The 25,017-nt window shown below is 44.5% G+C and overlaps 1 protein-coding gene across 5 annotated transcripts in view; it reads left to right on the forward strand.

The window, feature by feature from the left end:
* The first annotated feature begins 539 nt into the window (after positions 1 to 539).
* Positions 540 to 25,017, forward strand: part of HIVEP1 (HIVEP zinc finger 1) — a 142,768-nt gene continuing 118,290 nt past the window's right edge. The window contains exons 1-2 of one of the 5 annotated variants that reach the window (XM_060110206.1): positions 540 to 630; positions 7,640 to 7,782. In XM_060110206.1, the coding sequence (XP_059966189.1) occupies positions 7,743 to 7,782 (40 nt within the window). In that variant the 5' untranslated portion in view covers positions 540 to 630; positions 7,640 to 7,742. Of the gene's footprint in view, positions 631 to 3,992; positions 4,076 to 4,459; positions 4,598 to 4,754; positions 4,844 to 5,490; positions 5,567 to 7,639; positions 7,783 to 25,017 lie in introns of those variants that run through there. The other 4 variants (XM_060110209.1, XM_060110207.1, XM_060110210.1 and 1 more) reach the window with 4 other exon arrangements.

Here is a 25,017-nt window from a genome sequence, read left to right on the forward strand (position 1 = left end):
AATTTATTTTCTTCAGAGGTATCTTGTCTCTTCAGGGCTGCAGGTCTAAGAAGGGAAATAATATTTACTTTCAAAACTGAGATCTAAAAACCAAACAAAGCCTCAGAAAACATACAGTATCACCTTGTTCTAAGTTTGTGCAGAGTGGAGGGAAAATGAATCTAACTGAGAAGGCCTCTTTTCTGTGTGTCTAACAGAAAATGCCACATGGTCCAGCGCTCCAGGATTACTAGATAGGCGGATTGTTCATTTCAGTCCAGGTAACAAAGGGAAGCGGGGCAAATGCTCCCTTCTCGCTGCGGGGCCAAGAAGTGGGAATACTTTACCGTGACCACCTGCTTCCCTCTCTTCAAACCAGCACGTAAAGTGCCAAATATCTGTGTATCATTCTCGGCGCGGAGCCCACGGTATAAACCCAACGTAGGCGGTGCACCAGATAACATCAAAGCCCCAGGCAGGGGCCAGAAAGGGGGGGGGCAAAAGCAGCCGAGGGAATGAAGCGCCTCCCCCTAGCATTTCCTCTCACGCCCACTTCCAACCTAGGAGGCTTTTGGTTTCTGCTTTTGTTGTTTTTAAAATTAAAAGTTAAACCCAGGAAGCTTTGGATCAGAGTTTGGCGTGGCAGTTCGGGTAAGTTTTCCCTCGGCTCTTTTGTCTGGCATCTGGCTAGAGAAGAGCCCGGGCGTGGGGCACAGTTGGCAGAGCGTGCGGGGCAGGTTTTGTCGCCGGGTCGCCCCGAGGAGGAGGGGATTCGGCCGGTGGACGGGAAAGCCCAGTGCGTGCGGAGGGCGGAGGGCGGAGGGGAGGGACGGGCGGCGGCGTGACCCGGCCGCCAGCTGGGAGGAACCTCCGGGATCTCCGCGTGGCGGAGGCGCTGCCGGGCCGCGCGCTGGGCGGAGGGCCGGGGCCGCGGGGCCGCGCCAGGGGGGAGCCCGAGCCGGGCGGGCCCGGCGGCCGCGTGGGAACCGGGGCAGGGGGCGCGCGGGCGGCGGCGCGGAGCCCCGTGGACGCGGCGGGATGGCGGGGCCCCCGACGAAGCCCCGCGGAGGACTTCTGCTGGCCCCTAACTGCCCTGCGAGGAAAATGTGTGCGGAGCCTCTCTGTGACACTGCCCTCGCGTGAACCCCGCTCCCCGAGAGCGCTCACACGGCCGGGAGGGTGCAGCCAGAGAGGAAGGGGGACCTAGGAGCCCCTCTTTTTTTTTTCTTTTTCAGAGTACGGTCACCTCCCCCAGTGCTGTTTACCATTCCCATTTATCTTGTGGTTAAAAAAAAAAAAAAAAAAAAGCTTTTCCCCACATTCCGTTTATAAGATACAATTTGAGAAATTGTATTCAATTTGCCACAAAATAATTAAAGCCGAAACTAGCTACTTTATAGTTTAGTTGGATTCCCCTACATTCTGATAACTAGGAAGTTAGAATTGTAGGCTGAATTAGGAAAAGAAATTGCACTTGGAAAATTCGGAACTTGAAAATGGGAAAATATTCGGTATTGTATATATTTCAAAAAAGATTAATATTAATTTGATGCTCAAGATAGTTAAATTGCGAATAGTCTATTTAAGAAAAAAGTTCTTGGACAAATTGAAATGACAAAATTAATCTATTACAACTCCAAATTGCATGTTTAATTTGTTAGAGAGTTCACAGCAATGCCAAATCCCACATAAACCTTGTGTTCACACTATGTATTTGTTACGGAACAACTATTGGGTTAAAAATGTATCCAATTAGCATTTTTGACTTAGCAGGTGACCCAGAGTAGAGTCAGTTATCATTAGCCTACCTTAACCTTTATTGTCTGACAGATTAGGTGTACTTTCACGTGTAAATGGATTTTTAAATAATTATTTATTTATTTTTAACATCTTATTGGAGTATAATTACTTTACAGTGTTGTGTTAGTTTCTGCTGTATAACAAAGTGAATCAGCTATACATATACATATATCCCCATATCCCCTCCCTCTTGTGTCTCCCTCCCACTCTCCCTATCCCACCCCTCTAGGTGGTCACAGATCACCGAGCTGATCTCCCTGTGCTATGCGGCTGATTCCCACTATGTTTTTTGTTTTTAATTTAAGTTGTAAAGTTACATTTACATACGTTTTGTGATTGCAGTCCATTCGGTGTCATTTAATTTCATACCAGAGATGATTTTATCACATCGAAAATGAAAAAAATTGCATTATTTCATTGCAAGGATGGAAGCATAGTGTGCTAAACATTATTTCAAATTTAGGCAGTTATTGGCTGATCTTCGCTTTTATGACCAAATCTACTTTTTAATGGGCATATTCCCCCCTTTACATGACATTATTTTTGGTTACAAGCTCGCCATTATTGAGTATTCCATTTTTAATCATTCGCATTCTGGTGCATTAAGCTTTTCTTAGTTAGCTCAAATGAGCTAGAGGTAGGATTTCCTCAGGGGAATTTTAGGGGTCAACCCTAGGAGGGAAAACCTAGATCTCTTTATGGAAGCCCCAGGGAACAAAACAATTCAAGTTTGCGCAGATGGCCAGCAGAGTGGGTGTACGGTCGTTCAGCATTTTTATTCCTTAAAAGGGGAAAGCACTTTGGTTTTTATATGAGCATTTTTTCTGCATCAAAATTTTTCTTTCACCTTATTCCTCCCAAGTTCAGCGTGGCTCCTTAAACCAGTCATTTGTGCCTGCTTGTTTAGGTGTACATGTGGAATTTCTGAGCCCCAAACTTCTAACGTTCTTTATTTGGGTCTAACCCTGAAAACCTTCATCATTACCCTGGTCTAGCCCCTCCTGATTTCTTTTCCATAGATTTCCACTCCTTGCTTCCTCTGTTGCTTTCTAGCAGCCAGGGTCAAACTCTGGTTTATGGTAATTGCTCCCTCTTCCCCCTTTCTCTCCTCCTTGCGACCCTGCGGCCAGGTCGCTGCCCAGGCCCGCAACCCCCTTTTCCTGACCCCAAAGAGCCCTCTCCTCCCTGCCCCAAGCTGTCAGGCGGACCGGCAAGGGTTAACTGCGCTCGCTGCTCCGGCTCTGGGAACCACCAGCGGGCATTGCAGTGGCCTCTGGAATAACCTTGGCTTTCCTCAATCTTTTAATAGAACATCCGCCACCAAAAAGTAGTTTCAGTTCAGGGTTAAAAATATGTCCCCTTCCACCCTTCAACCCAACACCCCGCCCCCCTCCCGTTTTTTTATAAAGTTGTTTTTCAAAGTTAATGAGTTTCAAGTTTCACAATGACTTTCCCCTTCCCTCTACGCGTTGCTGAGGAAACCCCCTTGGGGTCCCCCCGCACCCTGGCCCGCCCTTCTCCCTCTCCCCTCCCCCTTTCGGCCCGGGCGGGGGGCGGGGCTGGGAGACCCCATGACGTCACCGGGCCGGCCCACATCCTGCTTTAAAAAGTAAAGAGACGGTAAAGAGAAACTATCGCCCCGCCCGTCCCCGCCCCTCTTCCCGGACCAACCGCCCCCAACTGCGCGACCCGGCCAGGCCTTCCCTGGGCCGCGTGACCGGCGGGCCCGCCCCTCCGCCCACGCCGGGCGCCAGTCCCCGAACTGGCGCGACCCCGGGCTCCCGCCCCTCGCGTCCCTAACCCCGCCCCTTCCCCCCTCGGGCCGCACCGCCCCCTCCTTCCGCCCCCCCTCCCGTCCCTGCGGCGGCCGGGCGGGGCTGAGCCGCGGGCGGGCAGCGGGGGGAGGCGCGGTCCCGGGCCCGCCCCGCCAGGGAGACCCGGGACTCCGGGCTCCAAGCGAGCCCGGACCCGGGGCACCCACCCTACACCTACCCCTACCCCACGGCAGGGCTGGTCAAGCGGCGGCGCCAGTCCCGCTGGGCCTCCGCCCCCGGGGTGACCCAGCCCCTCCCCCCGCAAAGCCCCCGCCTTGGTCCCCGCCGGGGGACGCCCCCTCCCCCGCCTCCGCGTCGCAGCCCATGGCCTCCCCGCCTCCCGCCCCCGGGGATCCCCTGCTGCCCCGCCTACCCGCGGGAAAGCCTCCGACCTTCGCCCTCCCTACCCCGCGCCACCCGGCCCGCGTTCCTCCCGTCGCCCCTAAAGACTCTAAACGTGCCCTACTCTGCCCCGGGGAGAGGTAAAGCCCGCGCCTGCCCTCCTCGCCCCAGACCCCGGGGTCCCCCCGCCCCGCCCCGCCTCCCGCGGTGCGCGCTCCCGGCCTCGCCGCCCGGCCCCCCGGACGCCCCCTCCCCGGCGGCGGCGATCATGCCGCGGCCCCGGGCGCCGGCGAGCGCTGCCGCCTCTCCCGCTCGGCGCTTGCGGCCCCCGCCCGCGCGCCCCGCGCTCGCCCCCCCGCCCCCCGGCCGGCTCCCCTGTTTAATATTTCAGCGCTGGATGGTGAGAGTGCCAGTCGCTGGCCTTTAGTGTGGCTGCTGCTGGGGGCGGCGGCGGCGGCAGGGAGGGGACGGAGCCGGGGGGACCGGGAGCAGCAGCCGGAGGAGGTTATGTTTGTGTTTGGGGTTGTCAAGTGAAGGAGGGATCCCAGGCGCCGCCGCCGCGCGGGGGTCGAGGAGATTTCGAGCTGCGGCCGCCGCCATCAGTAGCGCAGCTCTAGGGCCGGCTGTAGCGGCAGCGGCCCCGCCGGGCGTCCTGGCAGCAGGTTCGGCGCGGGCTCCGCGGTGGGGGCGCTGCAGCTGGGAGGGCGGCGGGGGACCGGCGTAGTGGGGTGGGGGGCAGGACCACATCCCTCTCCGCGGGCGGGGGGCGTGCGGGCGCGCGTGTGTGTGCGTGTGTGTGCAACCGCAGACCTTGCAGAGGGGATGGCTGCGTGCGGGAGACACTTGCCACTTCTGGGCGCCCTCGCCGCGCGCGAGCGGCCCGAGCTGCGGTCCTGCGAGCCGAGCAGGTACGGAGGGACCCAGCCTCCCCGCCCGCGTTCCAGCCGCAGACGCATTCTGCAAGAGGGTGGGGGGTGAGGGAGGCCAGGCCTCGGCTTCCCAACCTCCCGGCTTTGTGGCTTGCTTTTCCTTTCGTTCTTTGCTCTAAGTGCCTGTTTACTCCCAGCCACCTGGGTAGTTTCTTTCCGGGTTGGGAGTATGCGCCTGCAGCAGTTGGGAAGAGGGCGGTGGGTTTGGGCGCGGGTCGGCTCCGGCTCGCCTTGGGGTCGGGCTGGCGAAGGAGTTGCTGCTGGAGAGGGGAGGGGGCGGCGGCGGAGCTGGCGGCGAGGAGGAGTCTCAGGGCTGCCGCGCTCGCCTCGCCTCGCCTCGCCTCGCCTCGTCGTCCTCCTCCTCCTCCTCCTGCTGCTCTCCGCATTCACTCTGGGCTCCTTCCTGAGCTGGCACTTCCATTCCCCCCTCCTCCTGGCATGCGAAGCGCTTTGTTCAGTGCAGCGTTGCGGAGGGGTTTTCCCAGGCTCCGCCCTCCACATTCATTCATGTTTTTTCTCCTTGCAACTAACTGTCTTTACGCTTTTTGATCGTGTCATGTTTTTGCTCCATGTAGTATTTATTTCTTTCCGTAAAGGAACGGTTCATCACTCGTCTTCATCGCTACAGTGCTGCTGTCGTTGGAAAGACTCACTCCCCCCCTACAAGGATTTAAACATGGGATGGACAGCTAGGGACAGTGGGTAGGCAGAGAACTGGGTAGCGGAAAGCTGTTACTGATTGGGAATTTGCATATTTTATGTGCAGGCTCCGGATCTTGTGGTGTCACGTGATTGAATTACAGTCCGAGTTGTCGCTTTAAAAACTTCTAAATATCGTGACCTTTTAAAAGCGTTAAGTTGGGAGTTAAGCCTTCATACAGTTTATTTGGCCCTGACGTCTCTACATTCTCTCTTGAATCAGAAACTCCGTCAGTTGGATGGTGGATGTTTTTCGTGCAGGGAGTTGGGGAACTATATCTTTTATAGACCATTTAGCACAGTGCTAGATGAAGTACATGGTATTGAACCTTCATATTTCATATTCTTTACCATGCAGTTAAAAAATTGCAAATATTTTTTATGCAGTGCCCACATGCAGCCTTATCGGAGTTAAAATACTGAAGTTAATCATAGCCTTCTTTCCTTCTGCTGCTTCTCTGCTGTATTGAAACCATAAATTTCTAAAACCTTATACTGGTTATTAGATACAGCCCTATGGTCCCATATAGGCATTATTAAGGAAGATTAATATTTGATATTTCCGTGTGCCAGGCAGTGAGCAAAGCACCTGCATTGTTTAGTTCTTACAACCCAGTGAGGTGGATACTATTTCCTACTTTTACAGTTGGGAAATCTGATCTTCAGAGAGGTTAAGTACCTTGAACAAAGCCACACAGTAAGCCTTGAACCCAGTGTGATTTGACACCGAAATATATAGTCATGACTTGTTGTGCTATACAGCCTCTTGAATAAAACCCCCAGAGCAGGTACTATTTCCAGCCAGGAAATAAGCGTTGAGAGTACCTGAGTCAGGTGGTGCCACATTTCTTAGTTGTTGGCCGTGGGTAGGTTCCTTAACCTCTTCCTGTCTTAATTTTCTTATCTTTAAAATGGATAAATGATAGCTACCTAAGCAGTTATCATTAGGATTAAATTAGGTAATTAGGAAGTACACAGGCACACAGTAGGTGCTCTTGTTTTTTTTTCTGTAGTACTGGATGTTTTAAAAGTTTTAAACAAAGCATTCCTATTCCATTCTTGTGTCTTTGCTTAGTGATTAAACATAATTTCATGTTTAACATCATCATCATGGGCTTTGCTTATCAGCCTTACAGCAGGAAGTTAAAACTAAGATTTCATAGCTCAAGGATCCTTGAGGATCTTATGGGGGAAAGAGATGGTTAAGTTTTGGATTGTTACTGTTTTGACACATTGTATTTCAAATCGCTGTTTTTAAAATGTGTATGTCAGGACAGGGTTATGCTGCAGTAACAAATAACTCCTAAAACTCACTGCTTAAAACAACAAAGATCTCCTTTATGTTTCTGCTCCATGATCACATTGGGTTGGCGGGAGCTCAGCTCTGTGTTGTCAGACTCGCTGTCTAGAACAGTGCCTGTCTCATGGCAGAGGAACAAGAGCACTGGGGGGATCTGGCTTTGATAACTAAATGCTCCACCCTGGAACCGATGCCTGTTTCTTCCACTCACAGGTAATTAGCCAGAACTGGTCACGCATTCTAGCTAAACACAGGAAGGGAGAAAGAACAGTCCTAAAGGAGCCTAGAAGAGAGAACTGGAATAATTGAGGAACAGCCTCAGTAGCAACCACATGTATTAATTGAATTAACTCAGTAAGGCAAAATGAATGAGACATGGTCCATGCCCTAAAGAATTTATAAACGGGCAGACTTGTACTATATACAGCAAAACCCTTTTAGAGCCTGATGTTGTACTTTAATTGTACCTGGAAATGTTGCTTTAAAACACAGTTCACTGAATTTTTTCACTCTTTTTTGATAAAGGTACAGTGATTTGTTTTTCCCTGTGTTTTTCACGGGAAAGCCCAGATAGTGGCAAAATGATGTGTCCTACATCTAAGTAAAAGTTAGTAGGTAATCTTCTGCAGTGGCCTTCAGCTTGATTAGATTAGTTGAGATTTTGTTGAGTTTAGATTAGTGCTGTATTAAGCCATAACTTTTGAAGTGTCTTTTTCCTTTGAAGGTAGTAAAAGGTAGTGAAATGTGCCTTTTTTTTTTTTTTTTTTCTTTTTCAGCACATGGATTAATTGATGGACATTGGGTTTATGGAGCTACCTTTTTGTGACCCGCTCTTCCTACAGTTTCTAAGAAGAAAAAGGGGCCCCTGAATCAAAGAAGATGCCTCGGACTAAACAGATTCATCCCAGAAACCTAAGAGGTAGGGCTCTGCATTAGATAGAAGTAGGGTTTACAATCAACCTTTAATCAAGTATCTCATTGGTGGCAGGAATGGCAGCTTGTTAGCTGGTGACCCTGCTCCATGGTCCGGCGGCTCGAGGACCCCTGTTCTGTTTCTGTGGTTCACTTCCTCTTGCCCTGCACAATTTCTGTGTCTCAGGAGATGCTTTGTAAATATTTGTTGAATGAATTAATTGAATCTGACAAAACTACAGTGCCTTCCCAAGCATTAGTGTGGGTATTGAAGTCTGAGATTCACTGTCTCTTAACAGGCACCTTGTTTAGAGTGAGGAAGCTGAAATAAATGGTTGGATATTCTTTGCCAACTGGAGCACCATGAATTAGTTTTTTTCACCCCTCCCCCATACTTCTTTTGAGATTTATTTTTGTACCAGTCTATACATTAGATTAACAAGAAGTGAAGACAATTGTAGTCAACGTTAACTCAGACCATTGTTTGCAGAACTACTCAGGAAATAGGTATACTGATTTATTTTCCATAGGGAAGCAATTGGTCAAAAATGTGTATGTATATAATATACATTTCACATAAAACAAAAACACATGAGCATTTCCTCTTAAATGTGAAGAGATATTTTAATATTAGGAAAGTCAGCTTTTTTTAGCTTATTGTTTTAAAAGATTTGTATTATTCTAATGTGCTTTATCCACTGGAAACGGTAATTATCTTTTATATTTAACTTAATAGATAAAAGTGCGTAGCAGTGTTAAGCAAAGAACTGTTAAAGCAAATAATTCCAAACTGAGTAAAGTATCTTATGAAATATTTACAATTACAGAAAAAATATTCTCAAGCACACGACTTAAGTCATTTAAGAAATGACTTAAAAATCAGACAAATTTAATTGAAAATGTTCCTTGGTGAAATAATTTTGCCAGTCCCCGTTAGGTGGTAAGTGAAATGTGGCCAATTACGTGGCCTACTTGAATCTGCAAACAGTGCTCATTTCCTGCCTAAGCGTACTAGAACTCTCTGCTGGCACAGGTGGATGCCTCAGCCTGAGTTCAAATTGATGATTTTAGTACCAGTGTTCAATGAGATGAGGATTTAGATGGAGTGCATTAAGTGTCGTATGTCGAAGTCTGATTTTCAGGGTCACATAGAAAATGTTGGAAACTGACTGTATTTGCCTGTCTCTTTTACTAGAATCTGAGCCCCCGAAGTCGGACTTTCTCTCATTTACTTCTGTAGGCAATGCCTCCATGCTCGCAGCCAGCTGAGGCGGGCATTTGCAGTCCTGGGCTCAGCTTTTATAATTCATCTGTCCAGAGAGGGTGCCCTGTTCCAATGGATCCACATACTCTAAGGCAGCCTTGGGGCTGACGGGGGCCCTAGCCCAGCACAACTCCTGGCAGCTAATTAGGAGCCCAGATACTCACTGAAAGAATGAATGCATGATTGATCTGAAAGTATCATTCATTAGGTCATAAACATTAAATGTTTTTCATATTTAAAATATATCCTTTATTGTATTCTAGATAACATGGCTATCCAGAGAAATGCAGATTTTTAGGCCATAGACTTTTCCTTTCTGTATCAAATAAACGTACAACTCAGCAGGTATTTGTTTTTTGTTTTTGTGAATTTATTTATTTTTATTTATTTTTGGCTGCGTTGGGTCTTCGTTGCTGTGCGTGGGGTTTCTCTAGTTGCAGAGGGCAGGGGCTACTCTTCGCTGCGGTGCGTGGGCTTCTCATTGCAGTGGCTTCTCTTGTTGCGGAGCACGGGCTCTAGGCATATGGGCTTCAGTAGTTGCGGCACGTGGGCCCAGTAGGTGTGGCTCGCGGGCTCTAGAGCGCAGGCTTAGTAGTTGTGGCCCACGGGCTTAGTTGCTCCGCGGCATGTGGGATCTTCCCAGACCAGGACTCGAACCCGTGTCCCCTGCGTTGGCAGGTGGATTCCCAGTCACCGTGCCACCAGGGAAGTCCAGCAGGTATTTGTTGAACGCCCTCCTGTGCTGCCGTTCCAGGTGGCAGTGATGAAATGATAATCAGACATGGACGCTCCAAAGAGAAGGTAGTGAGGGAAGAGCAGACGTTTAGAGATGACACTGGAGTTTGGGGATCATGTTACATTCCAATTTTGCAGGGGCTGGTTCGGAGAGGGGCAGGGTGGGAAGGAAAGATAATATCTGAACTGGGGTCTTAAGGCTGAGAGATTACCCAGGAAGCTGACAAGACAGGATGAGTGCATTTCATCCTGGGGTAGGAGCTTGTGAAGCAACTTGGGGAATCCAAGCTCCTCTAAGTTACCATCCTTGACCAGAGCATCAGAAGCTCTACTCGGGGGAGACGAGGGAGGGAGGGAGGAGATTGGAGTGGGAGAATTGGGAGGAGTCAGATTATAAAGATCACGAAGTCTGGGTCTAAATTTAGTATGCAAAGTGAAAAGTTTTAATAGGAAAACTTGCTTGTTTTCTGAAATTAAGATGTTTTGAAAGTTTTCGAAGAGAACTTGTGATAACTTGGGTTTTGGCCCATTGGTGAGAGTCTAAAAAGTTGCTTGACTAAGGCAGTTATGCACTCTCAGCCACTAAGGAAAGGATCAAAGTAGATTAGCACAAGATGACAAAAGCGACTTTGCTAAGGCCATGTGGGCCTTAGGCACAGGGGAGGGGGGACTTCATGGAAGGGGTGGTGTCTGAGCCAGTTAGCTCACTCAGCTGAGAAGGGTGAGGGCCAAGCTGTTCCCACTGGGAAAACCCGAGTAAGCAAAGGACAAAGGCAAGAACACCTTTACAGTTTCCTCCTTCCTCCTAAAGATGTGTGAGGACTCTGTCCCTAGGCACAGTTTGGGGGTTAAAGTAAGCAGGGAAACAACAGGTACTAAAATGAATTTTTTACCATTTACTGTTGTCCCTTGAACAGCAAATTTTGAACTTCACAGGTCCATGTATATGTGGATGTTTTTCAGCCACAGGTTGGGTGAATCCTCAGAAGCTCAACCCCTGGATACGGAGGGCCAACTGCCTTAGGCCGTTTTATTTAAGGGACTTGGGCGTCCGTGGATGTTGGTACCCATGGGAGTCCAGAACCAATGCCCCGTGGATACCGAGGGACGACTGTATTTTGTATCTCAGTTGTGTGATACAGCTGGAATATCACGTTTGCTTGGCTTTACCTTGTGACCCACTGCTTTGTCTTGTCGAAGAACTGTCTCATAAAGTTAGCTCTGCCGTGGGGAGAGACGCAGTCAGAAGACCAGCTCATCGCTGCTCCTCTGTGTGCTGTCATCTTAGGGGTTTCCGTTAAACACGTTGCCTCTTTTTAGTCTTCCTTAGAAAATAGCCTGTGAAGAATTTGTCTTCTGCTTGGTCATCAAGTCAATAATTAAAGCTTTATACTTAAATCTGAAATCATATGTTTATTATGCTTCCATGGCATGTGCAAGGATTGGGGGAACATATGTATACGCGCACGTGTGTGTGTGTGTGTGTGTGTATTCATGTGTTAAAGTGTATTATACAAGTGTAGAAAAATACATACAGGGCTCTATCACGGAGAAGCATACAAAGTTAGTACGGACTTAAATTAGGCACGCAGGCTGTGCTCCCATGAGGAGGCGGAGTTTACACCTGTCTGATGCTAGAGGTTCTTTAATGGAAAAGCATGAGAGGAACTGGTATGTTAAGGGCAGGACATGAATTTGGGGCATAACTGAGTCAGAGTTAGATCTGATGGGTGACTTGTACAGTTTGTGAGACTGAGGTTTGCTGAGTTCTGGTCTCTTCACCTTGGCCACATAAACCACCTTTGTCTTTGGTGCCCACTTGCACACTGTGGGTGGGTAGCGTCTAACAGTGACATTTCCTTTGTGAGGTTGAATAGGAATTTCTGAAGGTTCCCTGGAGGGGGGCTCTTGGCCACCGTATGGCAAGCTCCAGGGCCAGCTCCACGTGTGGTCTTGATGCGCGTGCAGCAGGGTGGCACCTTCTTCCCCAGCAGTCATTCCCTACCCGTCGCCTCCTTCCCAGGTCTTTGCAGGGACCCTTGGGTAACATGGAATGGAGGAACTGGGGACTTGCAGGGGTTCCATCTGTCATTTTAAGATAAAGGGCTGTTTTTGTGCTTTGCCATTTGTCACTGTGAAAGTTTCAAAGCTTTGGAAGAAAAGAAAATGGGTGTTACCTATTTTTGGTGGTATTTGGGCCTAGGGTTTCAAAGATTCATCGACTTTAGGATTGGAAATCAGTGTGGAAAATACTAAGTATTAACCTTTGCAAAATGTATTTTGAGAATTTGGTGTGGCTGTTTTTCATTTTTATTGGTTGAGTGCATTTGGCTCTGAACACATTGTGAAAGACGAGAGCTCTTTTCCCCTCTGAGAGCCAGCTTTATTATAATGTGAGAAGTAACACTTGGGAGGGTGACCAGAGCATAGCCGAGATCCACAGGTGGGGTCTGTGGATGCCCATCGCCTTAGAAGATAAGGTCCAAAGCCGTGAATTTAGCTGGGACACACTTGCCTCGCTCTGGCCTTCTTGTCCTCCTGTGAATCTGATGGATAGTCATTTGCCGTTTCAGGAGCTCAGCGTGCAAACCCAGCATTTCTGTGTTGCTCTTCTTTCTGGAAAGTATCTCTCCCCCCTCCTCACTTCTACTCTGTTTTCTTACTCTGTGTGGGACGTGTGTCTGCCAAAGAAGATTTCACCACTTCTTTGACTTTTTTCCCCTTTCCTCCTCTCTTCTCCCCCTGTACGCTGCCCCGCCTGCCCCCGTATACAGTGGGCTTGTGTCTACAGGTGCCTTATTGTACTTTGTAATTGCATCATGATTATTCTACAGATCTGTCATCTTAGCTGGATATAAATTATGTCAGAAGAGACTGTTTTAGTCTTCTGTCTGTGCTCAACAAAATAACATTCGTGTTAGCTTTTTAGCCAGCTAGAGGGTTAAAGATGATTTGTACTTATGAAATTTGTTTACGTTTTTGAACCTTAAGTAGCAAATGCTTCTTATGATATTTGGTCGCCTCTGATTAAGTAACCTATTCTAATATAAAGTTTGAATCGCCTTAAACAGATAAACCAGGTAGTTATTATTAACTTTTGTTTTATGTGAGGTTTTGCTGTTGGATTCCTAGAGTTTATCCCTTTGGTACATTTAGTTAATATAATGGTAAAAAGTTGGGCTTTAAGCTGTCATGGACTAGCTGTGTGGCCTTGGGCAAGCTGGGAGTGTTGGTTTCCTCGTGGTAAAATAGAGACAATGTGTGAAGATTAGATGATGTGGCAAGTGTAGGCAGTTGGGACAGTGCCCGACACTGGATAGACGCTCAATCCAGAGACCTGTTTGTTACTTTTGGTAAAAAACTGGTTTTATGTCCAACTCTTGAGTTACATGTTCTTTGCAAACAGAGGACACCGAGGAATACCTATGTGAAGCCTCTAACTGCATTTTGGTAACTGCATAAAGGAAGCTGCCTCTGTGCTCAGCATTGTTTACTGATGTGCCGCCTCCTGGTCCTGACTCCTCAAGGCTTGGGATTTGGGAGGGAGAGGTCAGTGCAGACAGTCATCTGGGGAGGAAAATTCTTAGCCAGTGTGCTGCCGCTCACTCTTTCAAACCTTGCCTCATATTTTGACAGTGTTGAATGAAGTAAAACATGTTATTTGTTCTGTCTGCATGGAGTTCTCAGGAAACTGATTGTGAGGTCTTCTATTCTATTATAATTGAACTGTTGTTAAAAATGTTGACATCACTGTCACGTGGGATAGAAGTGACGTGCTCTGGTCATTGCTATATGGTACCGTCTCTCCATCCCCTGGCCCCTCCTGTGTGAGACCACAGGAACCCAGCTGGGATTTCGGAAGTAATCTCATTAATCGAATATTTTCATTTGCTATCAGTGTATGAACCTACTCCAGTGATTGTTTTGTAAAATCTTACTGTGAATATAATTTTATGTTTTCTTGTTATGTGGGGATTATCTTGTTGAGCTTATCTATAGAATAGGTTTAATTTTGATGATTTTCAGATGGAATTCCAGCTGCTTATGCATTGCTTTTACATTTGAATGTTAGGTTAGCACAGCCTTAAGATTTGAGAAGTTAGAAATTTTGTTGGGAGAACCACCCCATGTCTTACAAAAAAAAAAAAAATTCTACATATGACTAGCTAGAAATAAAATAAGTAATAAATTAAAATACAGTTTTGATGACAAAGGTGAAAAAGCAGTTGCAGTTATTAGGAACTATTGTGTAAGTAGCTGGTGTTATTTAGTTTGACAAGGATAAAAATAGAAGAAAAGACTTAATCCAGCAAAGCCTCCGTTGTTTTTTTTTAATTCCAGATAATTATTTTTTGGCTCCTGTTGAGAGCTTATCTGATGCTTTTTGAATGCTTATTAACATTAACCAAATGCTTTTTTCTTTTTAGAAGCAAATACAAAATGTAATAATATGATTAATCAGAGTAATGACTTTATTTTAGAACATCTTTGCAGAAAATATGTTCTGATGAGGTATAATTTTATCTTACCATAGACTAGAAAGATACATAATATGCATAAAACCCCTGGTCACATACATAGGTGTTAAAGCTGCACATTTTAGAATGCAGTGTAACGTGAGTAAGTCTGGGCTAAAGTTGACTCTTGTGTTATCTGAAAAAATATTTTATAAATAAATTAAGTGCCTTAGTTTTTCATTTATATATTGAATTCTTTTAAAACATTTAAACAGTATTTTTTGCATATTAATAATGTGCTATTAATAATGTGCGAATTACAAATGATGCAAAGCTGTTCTTGTAAATGCACTGGGTGTTTGTAATACTGTTAGCCGTCTTTCACTATAGCACAAAAACTTATCACCAGTTAGGGTCCTTTCTTCTGAGTACTCAAATCGTCATGTTAGAAGGAAGTTCTTTTTGACCATTAGGCTTAAAGTTTATAGTTGGTGCAATATTGCATTAACTTTGACCTTTTTAAAAATAACTTTAAAATGAAGACTTTTCAGAAGGTTCTTAGACATTTTCTATAATGAATTTTGTTCTAGAAAATATTCTCAGGCTGTGCTGCTATGCAAAAGTATTCAAAAAATATACAGTGATCACAAAATAGTTGGCTACTGTGTAATTAGAAGAGCAGTCACAAAATGTGAGGCGGAACCATAGTAGTTTAAGAGTTATACCTGCTTAATTGATACAAAACTTGTTTTTTATTGTACTTAGATGTTCATGTGTGTGTATTATTTGTGTGTGCTTATATAATTAGAGTATGAATTTGCTCAAACATATTTACAGGTTTGTATTTTGAAGTGTGCTTATTTATATGTGCTTATCTTCCAACTCTTTCAGATTCTCCAGTGAAGAAAAAGATAGTCAGCATGTAGCCGCTTAATGTTACATTATCCAAATAGAAGTTGATTAAACATATTGCTACAATGGGGCAGTGTTTGATAGTTTAAAAATCAATAAAAATGAACTGAGCTGCTACACAGGGACCTGGAAGGTGGTTTAACAGTGCCAAGGAGTTCTCTCTCCAGTTGCTAGTCTCTCATACGCTTCTCCAAGAGAATTATCCAAGTTTTACAGCTGGGAAGGACGGACCTTTGAGGTATTTAGTTCATCTTCCTCATTTTACAGATCAGAAAGTTGGGCAGAGACATTTATGGGAATTGATCTTGAGCAGCTCATTTGTGTCTTGTTCGAGATGACGTTTGTGGAATGGTCTTTAAAATCTTTTCTTATCATATTGCTTCCCACAGTTAACAGTTTGTTGCAGGCCGGTAGCAGGAGGGAGGTTGTGCCGTATCATTTTGATGATGATGAAAAGAGCTAACCTCTTCGCAGGTCTGTGTACTAGGCTGTCTTCAAAGAGCTTTTTACGTGTTTGTTTGTTTAATCCTTACAACCACGTGAGATGGCTGCTGTTACTGCTCGCATTTCATGGACATGGGACTAAGGCACAGAGAAGTTGCTGGTTGCCCGGAGTCCCACAGCTAGGAGTTTCCATGCCTTTGCTCTTAGCTGTCATGGCTATGCTTGTTCATGTGGATAGCAGAAAGAGCTTTCCTGACTAGAGTAAGAGCTTAGAAATGCTCTCCATCCCAGTTACAAAATAAAGCTTGTCAAGCTTAGCACATAGAGCTGAGGTTACTCAGCAGGTCAGAATTTGAAGGACCTTTTTCCCCCCTCTAAGTCTTTAACTGTTGGAAATCCAATTTGGAGTTGTGTACGTAGACCATAGTCCAAGTTGGATTTGCTATTGCAAACAATCAAGGGAATTTCCAAGCTCTTCAAGAGAGAAAGTGTAGTTGTTCCATCGGAGATGTTTACTTACATGATTTGCTTGGTAAGATGTAGTTGAAAGTAAAGATGTCTTGCTTAAGGTGGAGAGTGGCAGTATTTAAACGGGAGTTTCAGCATAAAGGTTGAAATTTCGGGCATAAAGGCTTAGAAACTATTTCTGGGAAAATTAATGACAACATTAAAATTCTAAGTAAAATAAAGAACAAAACATTTTATATTTTTTTCTCATGCAGTAGGTACAGAAGAATATAGAAAAAATGTACTATTTTAGATATATGTGGACCTATATCCAGATTGCAGATGTAGGTAAAGGGCAAATGAAGAACCACTTTTAGGGGTGAGAGATCAGGGTTAGGAGATTTTATTAGTCTTTCATTTTAACAGTGAACAATAAACCTTGTTACCCTCCTTCAGAGAGTTTTAGAACACATGAAAAAGATCTAAGGGCAATATAAAGCAACACGTATATAATTTCAGATGAGTATGGTACAAGCAGTATGGAATTCTCAAAGGGAAAATGGAGCAAAAAAAAAATCTGAGTGGGATAAAAGCAATCAGAATATACTTTTTTGGAGAAGTTAACTTTGTTCTCCTTGAAAACCTAAAGGAGGCAGAGATTTGAGACGGGTTTTAAAGAAGAGAAGGATAGATGGACAGAGAAAGTAAGTTTTGAGGCTTTTGCAGAAGAACGAATGAGGGGAAATGATACAGAAGTGGTTGTTGGTCTAGTTTGCCTGATTAGAGTGGATTTCTCACTGAACTTGAAACTTTAATGAAGAAGAAGAGAGGAAACTTTTTAGATTTGATATGTGTAGTTCCAATTATTTATGATAATTGTACAGTAACCAAGTTGAGTTCCTTTATACTAAGTTGAATATTTACAGAAGGTTAGGGACAATTTTATAACACTTTGAAATTAAAAAACAACCTCTCCATAGAGAGTCTTTAGAGCAGTGAGTCTCTTCTGTATGATGCTGTAATGGTGGATACGTGTCACTCTAGATTTGTCCAGACCCATAGATTGTGCACCAAGAGTGAGCCTTAATGTAAACTATGGACTCTGGGTGATGTGATGTGTATGTTTGTCATTTGTAACAAATGTACCATCTGGTGGAGAATGATGCTGGTGGGGTAGCCTGAGCATATGTGGGGATGGATATATGCGAGATCTCTGTACATTCTGCTTAATTTTGCTGTGAACCTAAAACTGCTCCAAAAAAGTGTATTTAAAAAAAAAATCCAAAAACGCGTCCATCTAGGTCCGTATGAGTTGTTGATATCCAGGAGATAGGGTGATAGGTTAAAATATCCAGGAGATAGGGTGATAGGTTAAAAGAATGAGTCTCTCTGTCTCTGTCTCTGTCTCTGTCTCTGTCTCTGTCTCTCTCTCTCTCTCTTCCCGCCTGCTTCTCTCTCTTTTATTTCAGAAAATTATCTTCATGCACACAAACAAACCAGCAAAAACTAATATGTGACCTCGAGCAAATAACTTGAATTTCGTGTCTTCATTGAGAACAGGGCATGGGAGTAGGCAGGGGTCGGGGGCAGGGTGATGTTGATCTGTAATTTCCTTTTTAGCTGTAAACAGCTGTTATTCCAGGCAGGGGTCAGCAAGCTACAGTCCATTGGTCAAATCCAGCCTTCCACCTGTTTTTGTAAACGTTTTTGCTGGAACAGAGCCAAGCCCATTCATTTACATGTTGTCTGACTGCTTTCCTGCTACGAAAGCGAGGGGCTGCAAATGGCTGAACAAGGCCTAGAATATTTACCATCTAACACTTTACAGGAAACGTTTGCTGACCCCTGTCCAGGAAACAGAGGAGAAGTAGATTATTTATTTATAAACCCCTTTCTGTTTGGGAGTAAGTCCGAAAGCTCCATCTTTCCGTAGAGTTCTGCTGTAGGAGTAAATCACAGGGGGACTCAGAGCTGCTGCATTAGCACGTCAGGGTCTGCCGCCTCCCATCTGTTTGGGAAGGAGCCCCTTTGCTTGTGGTTCTAAGGTGAAGAGAGCCTTCGAGGCTGAGTTGGTCTTGCCAGAAAAATTCTGTTGTTTCTGATGTTCTGATGCCAAGATCGTGGGTCCCCACCCAAGAGGCCTGGGTCGTCAGGGAGGGAGCCAGCTGCTCTGTCAGATAGAGCACTGTCCTTTCTCTGATTGTGTTGTTCCCGTAGTCACCACTGTATTTAACTCACAGAGTAGAAAAATACCATAAGCAACCATTTCCCATGCTGTACATCTTGTGAAGGACTGTTCTGCAGAGAAGCAGAGCTGCCTGAGAGGAGGGCCTCCTGAAAAGCGGGCTTGAAAAGGCAGTCCTGCCCCTCATGAGCGGACCTAAGGACGGGACAGGTCGTCTGAGCAATGGCTGTACTAACACGTGAGGCATTACACTCTGTGCTTGGGTGTTTGAGAACATGATTAATACCTGGTGGGTCTGAATTCTCAGTATTCCCTACAACACTTTCTTTAATCTCCAAGTGATTCTTTATTTCTGTTGGTTTGGGATAGTGAGTAGGATGAGGGTGAATAGAGGAAATGATATTTTTGTGTTCTGGTTTCATTTTACTTTATTTTGCCTAAGTTTCAATACTCTGTGTTAAGGATAGGCTCGATTGAGTTCATAATAACTATTTGAGTAGTTTGAGAAATGCTTTTGAAAGCACTGTCAGTTCTCCACAAACACACTGGAACCTTAGTCTCTTTACTTTGGTACCGGCTGACGTTAGCACATGGCTCAAAAATGGTCTGAGAATCGGGAACTGTTAACGCGTTGCCTTTCTCGGTGAAAGGAAGAGCCCGTAGGGTCATGAAGTGACCCAGAAGCCTCTGTCTGGAGTTCTGCAGGCCCTGCTGTGATGTGTGGGACACACTGTGGAGTTCAACAGCTCTGGCCCGTCTTCTGGGAAATTTATAGTTGAAGACGTTTAAAGACCGTAATGGCTTACACATGCAAGTTCAGACAGCTGTGCAAACATCTGATGAGTGAATATGTAAGTAATACTCAATTAACATACATAAGCAGATGTGTGACTATGTGACAAGGGTTAAATGCGTCATTTGGCCTCTCATTTGTTGATAGTTTAAGTTGATTTGTTGTGTTTTGATGAAATTAAGGCCATATGAGTGACAAGTTACATGCCTAGCATTCACACTAACATCCTGGACAAGGCAGAGTTTGCATTGTTTGTATTTGATGCTCTTTCATGGAGAGAGTGCCTTTGTCAGTCTCCAGACAGTAGTTTATAATTGCCTCAGTCAAACCACTATACGATGTATATTTTTTTACAGATTTGTTAAGATATAATTTACATGCAGTAAAATTCACCCACTATAAGTTCAATGATATTTGGTACATTTATAGAGTTGTGCAACCCTGACCACAGTCCAGTTATAGAACATGTCCATCCTACCCCCCAAATTTCCCTGAGCTTTTAGTAGTCAGTCCTCGCTTCCATTCCTGGCCCCAGGTAGCTCCTGGTCTGCTTTCTGGCTCTTTACGTTTGCCTTTTCTGGACATTTAATATGATGGGATCATGCAATTTACAGACTTTTATGTCTAGCTTCTTTCAACTAGCATGATGTGTTTGAATTTCACATGTACCTGGTTTTTTGTTACCTTTTATTGCTAAGTAATATTCTGTTGTACGACTAGATCCCATTTGATTTACCCATTCACCAGTTGGTTTTCATTTTTTAGTTATTGTGATTAATGTTGCTGTAACCAGTCATCCCCAAGTCTGCAGTTAGCTGGAGTTTCTCTAAATGCCACTTAGGTCAAGTTGGTAACATGTTTTACCTGATACAATTATCTCCAATTCCAGCTCTCTTAGGGTTGCTGTTTGCGTAGTATATCTTTCCCTGTCCTTTTACTTTGAACCTTTCTTTGGCTTGTTGAACCTAAGATATGTCTCTTGTGGACATGTTGTTGGAATTGCTTTTTCATCCAGTCTGACAATTTGTCTTCCGAGTGTGGTGTTTATTCCATTCACATTAATGTAATTATTGTTACTGATGGATTTAAGTCTGCCATTTTGTTATTTCTCTTCTGTTTGTCTCATAATCTTGTTTTACTCTATGTCACTGTCTTCTTTTGTGTTAAATATATTTTAGTGTACAATTTTGATTTCTCTGTTGCTTTTATTGTTGTTTTTATTATCATTTTGAGTCCATTTCTTTGACCAAGTCATTTGGTTGTTTTAGAGATTATAATATGCATCTTAATGTATCACTGTCTACTTGAGAATCATGCTGACTGAACAATGGTAACTTTGTTTCAGTTTGTCTCTTTCTTTCCCTTTATGCTATTATTGTCATATATGTGTGATCCCTGTATGTTATAAAACCAGTTATACAGTGTTAAATTATGGCTTTATATGATCTTCTATGTTTTAAAGAATTTAAGGGAAGAAATGAGAAAAAAAGAATGTAAGAAACAAGAAAAAATACTAATAGAGTCTTATTTACCACTTCCAGCAATCTTTGTTTCTTCTTGGGGATTTGAATTATTGTCTATGTTATTTCCATTCAACCTGAAGGACTCATATAGCATCTTTGTAAGGCGGATCTTCTAGCAATAAATTTTATCTTTTCGAAAAGTCATGGGATGTCTTTCTTTTCTCATTGTTTTTTTTTTTTTTTTTTTTTTTTTTTGCGGTACATGAGCCTCTCACTGATGTGGCCTCTCCTGTTGCGGAGCACAGGCTCCGGACGTGCAGGCTCAGCGGCCATGGCTCACGGGCCCAGCCGCTCCGTGGCATGTGGGATCTTCCCAGACTGGGGCACGAACCCATGTCCCCTGCATTGGCAGGCGGACTCTCAACCACTGTGCCACCAGGGAAGCCCTCTCATTCTGTTTTGAAGAGTGGTTTTCTGGTTATAGAATTCTTGGCTGGTAGCTCCCCTTCCCCCCAGCACTCTGGACATCCCACAGCCTTCGGTCTTCCATTGTTTCTGATGAGAAATCAGATGTTTATTGTGTTGGTTTTCTCTGCATGATGTATTATTTTTTGCTTGCTGTTTTCAAGTTTTTCTCTTTGTTTTTGGCTTTCAGCAGCTTGAGTACTATGTGTTTAGGTGTGGATCTCTTTGTGTTTATCCTATTTGGAGTTTTGTTGAACTTCTTGGATGTGGAGATTAATGGTTTTCTTTTTTTTTTTAATCAAAATTGGGAAGTTTTAGGCCATTAGTTCCTCAAATATTTTTTCCACCCTTTTCTCTTCTCCCATTACAGATATGTTGGTAAGCTTGATGTTGTTTCACAAGTCTCTGAGGCTCTTTATTTTTCTTTGATCTTTTTTCTGTGTTCCTCAGATTGGTTAATTTCCTTTGAGCTACCATCAGCTGTGCTGATTTTTTCTTATACTAGCTCAGATTTGCTGTTGAACCCCTCTAGTAAGTTTTTCATTTCATTTATTGTACTTTTCAATGCCAGAATTTCCATTTGGTTCTATATTTTTTTTACAATTTATATCTCTTTTTTTGAGATTTTCTGTTTGTTGAGTTATCATACTTTAATTCTTTAAACATGATTTCCTTCAGTTCTTTGAATGTATATTTCATATAATAGCTACTCTGAAGTCTTGACCAGTTAAATCCAACATTTGGGGATAGTAGGGATAGTTTTTATTGACTGCTTTTTTTTTTTCCCTGAGTATGGGTCTTGCTTTCTTGTTTCTTTTCAGGTGCCCAAGTCTTTTGTTGAATATCTTACATTTCAGGCAATAGATTGTAGCAACTCTGGACTCTAATTCTTGTCTTCTCAAGAGTTGTTATTCGGTACTCGTTTGTTTAGTGACGTGCCTGCAGTCAGCCTGTGAGGCCCTCTTTCCCACAGTGTGTGACTGCTGGTGCCTCTGTTCAGCTTGTCTTTTTGTTTCTTTTCTTGTTATTACTTTTTTTTTTTTGGTGGTACGCGGGCCTCTCACTGTTGTGGCCTCTCCCGTTGCGGAGCACAGGCTCCGGAGGCGCAGGCTCAGCGGCCACGGCTCACGGGCCCAGCCGCTCCGCGGCATGTGGGATCCTCCCAGACCGGGGCACGAACCCGTGTCCCCCGCATCGGCAGGCGGACTCTCAACCACTGTGCCACCTGGGAAGCCCTCTTGTTATTACTTTTAAGCCCAGCTCCCCAGGGGTCATCCTTGAGGCAGCATAGCTTTGTGTTCAGCCAAAGCCTGAGCAGAGGTTGACCTAGAGTCAGGAAAGCTTTTGCTCTGTGCTGATGGATCCATGTGTGGGCAGGGAGCACCTTCAGATTTCAGGCAATTGTCCTCTCTGCCCGGCTTTACTTTCAGCCAGACCCCCTCTCATCTTTGTGTGTGTTTAGGTGCCAGCAAGGGATGTGGGGCAGAGGAAGGATGTGTTCACTCCGGCATCTGCACTGTGTGTGCAGGATCTCTGGTCAGCCTGAGACGTCTGTGGAGAGTTGCCTCACCTCCCAGAACTCCCCTTGAAATCCTGGCTAGTCTGCTGGTCTCTTCCTTGACCCATCTTGACCTCAGCCTCAGGCTAGCTGAGCTCAGGCCTTTGTGTTCTCTTGCTAATGGCATCACCTACTTAGCTGACAGTGCCCCGTATCTAGTGAGCCTCGCCTGCAGTGGCAGTGAAGCTGTTGGTTTTCTCAACTGACCCCCCCCCCCCCCCCCGGCTAAACTGTTGCATCGATAGGAGCTGAGGGCAGGGGGACAGGAGCGGCCTGGAGCAGAATGATCCTGGGCTTGCATTGTGCTGGTCTTACCTCAAGTTCAGTGCTTTTCACAAAGAAACATTTCTGTTTGTGTATGGCTTTCATTGACTACCAGAGTGCTGAACTGGTTGTTCTGAGGTTTTGTCTTGCTTCAGAAGTTGTGTTTAGGAAGAGAATTTATCGACCTCCTCATTTTGCTGACACTGCATTTCCTCTGGAGGTGTTCTGAGTGTCCCCCTGTGTCAGGCCCTGCCCTGGGCCCTGGGCAAGTCACACAATGTGTTTTAACTAGCTTCTACTTGACTTCTCATAGAGACCCGGCTAGTTGGCTGAAAATCTAACTGCTTTTTAAACGATAGGAAAAGAGAGATGATTGTGTTTTTAGGATACTATTGCAGCCATTATTCATATTTTAAATCCATACTACTCATATAAATATTAGCCCACTGATAACTTTTATATCAAAACTTCTATCACTGAAAGTGTGATTTAGTGGGGGGGATAAAAAGCAAGGGCTTTCAAGTTTGGGGCTGTGAAATTGGATTGACTCCTAATTCTATAACTTACTAGGTCCATGAGTTACAGAATGTTATTTAATCCCTCTGAGCCTGTGTTTCCTCACCTTAAATTGTGGTTCATTGTACCCATCTGGTGAGTTATTGTGAAGATTAAATATGATGCAGATAGGAGATCTGGTACATAGTAGGTACCCAGTAAATGTTACTGTTCCTACCCACCAGGTTTGTGCTTGGGAATGTAGTTTGGGTAGGTTTTTCTTTATCAGATTATCTGTTTCTTGCTTTACTTAGCTTTGCTTCTTAAGTTTTCTTCTCCTTTTATTGAATAATTTGGGTATTTATATGGTAACTGAAATGTACAATATATTTTTTTCAGAGTGCATTTTGGTTGAATGCTCTTTCCAGATATCCAAATGTTCCCAGTGTTTCATAGTGATTTCCTCTCTAAAATCTAAACTTTATGTGTTTATAAGTGCCATGAAACTTTTTACAGCCACTTTATTGTGAATGAGCTCATATATATACATACATACATATATATATATATATATATGTATATATATAAGCTTGTCTGGTAGGGAGGTCTATAAAATGAAAGAAAGTAGATCATTATCTAGACATTCTCAGGACATGATTGGAAAGGGCAAAACAAGGTCTCTAGTAGAGAGTATCAAAGACCTTTACAGAGAAATTTTCTTGGATCTTGCTGCATCAGAGCTCACCCTGTTCAACCTCAGAGGCTCTGTCCTGTGTTATTTTTGTTAATAGGGAGGAAGTGTGACTTTGGTTCCATCAGGTTTTAGTGTCATCTTTGGTTTTAGAGAGGATGTGATTGGACTGTGGCATAGCCACATCCTCTCAGTAGCAGCCATACTTTCATGTGATTCACAGAATCGAGAAGTTAACAGTTCTCTTGCTTAACATTCTGCTTAACTCTGGCAGAGGACCTTATGCCAGAATATTTTGTAATGCTTTTCATTAAGTTTTTTAAAATTAAATTTCTAGACACTGCCTCTTCTTAGAATTCTTTAACTTTCTTCAGAAGAATGTTTGTTATGGATAATGTGTTTATCAAGAGTAATTCTTGAAAATAAACTACTGGGATAACTATAAATTTTTCAATATTGACATTGCAGAACTTAGAAATACAGGCAGTCAGGATTCAGAGCTCCCTCATGGTCAAGTGAAGTCAGGGAGCCGCTGGTCACAGGGTGGACAGGCTCAGGCAGGCACTGTATAGGTAGTGCCCTCCCACTGACAGACGCAGCCGTGTGCTGTCTGCAATGAGTTCTGATTTAACAACCCATACATGCCTGTGACATACGTGATACAGCCCAAGTTCTAGAGTTAAATAATGGACTTTGTAAATGTGAAATGGTGCTTTAGCATCCGTATCTGTGGCAGGGGTAAAGGACAGAGTGATACATTCATGTTCCTCCTGTTAAACACTGGTACAAACGTGTCTCCAGAGACCGGTCTATAAAAATGATGACTTTTTTTTCCCTTCAGGCTTTAGAAACCATATTTTTGGCAACAGTGTCTGTGATAAAAATTTTAGAAGAGTTTTATTTTCTTTTTTTTTTTTTTTTTTTTTTTTTTTTGCGGTATGCGGGCCTCTCACTGTTGTGGCCTCCCCCGTTGCGGAGCACAGGCTCCGGACGCGCAGGCTCCGGACGTGCAGGCTCAGCGGCCATGGCTCACGGGCCCAGCTGCTCCGCGGCATATGGGATCCTCCCA

This window comes from Mesoplodon densirostris, chromosome 10 (genome assembly GCF_025265405.1).
Source record: "Mesoplodon densirostris isolate mMesDen1 chromosome 10, mMesDen1 primary haplotype, whole genome shotgun sequence".
Lineage (NCBI taxonomy): Eukaryota > Metazoa > Chordata > Mammalia > Artiodactyla > Ziphiidae > Mesoplodon > Mesoplodon densirostris.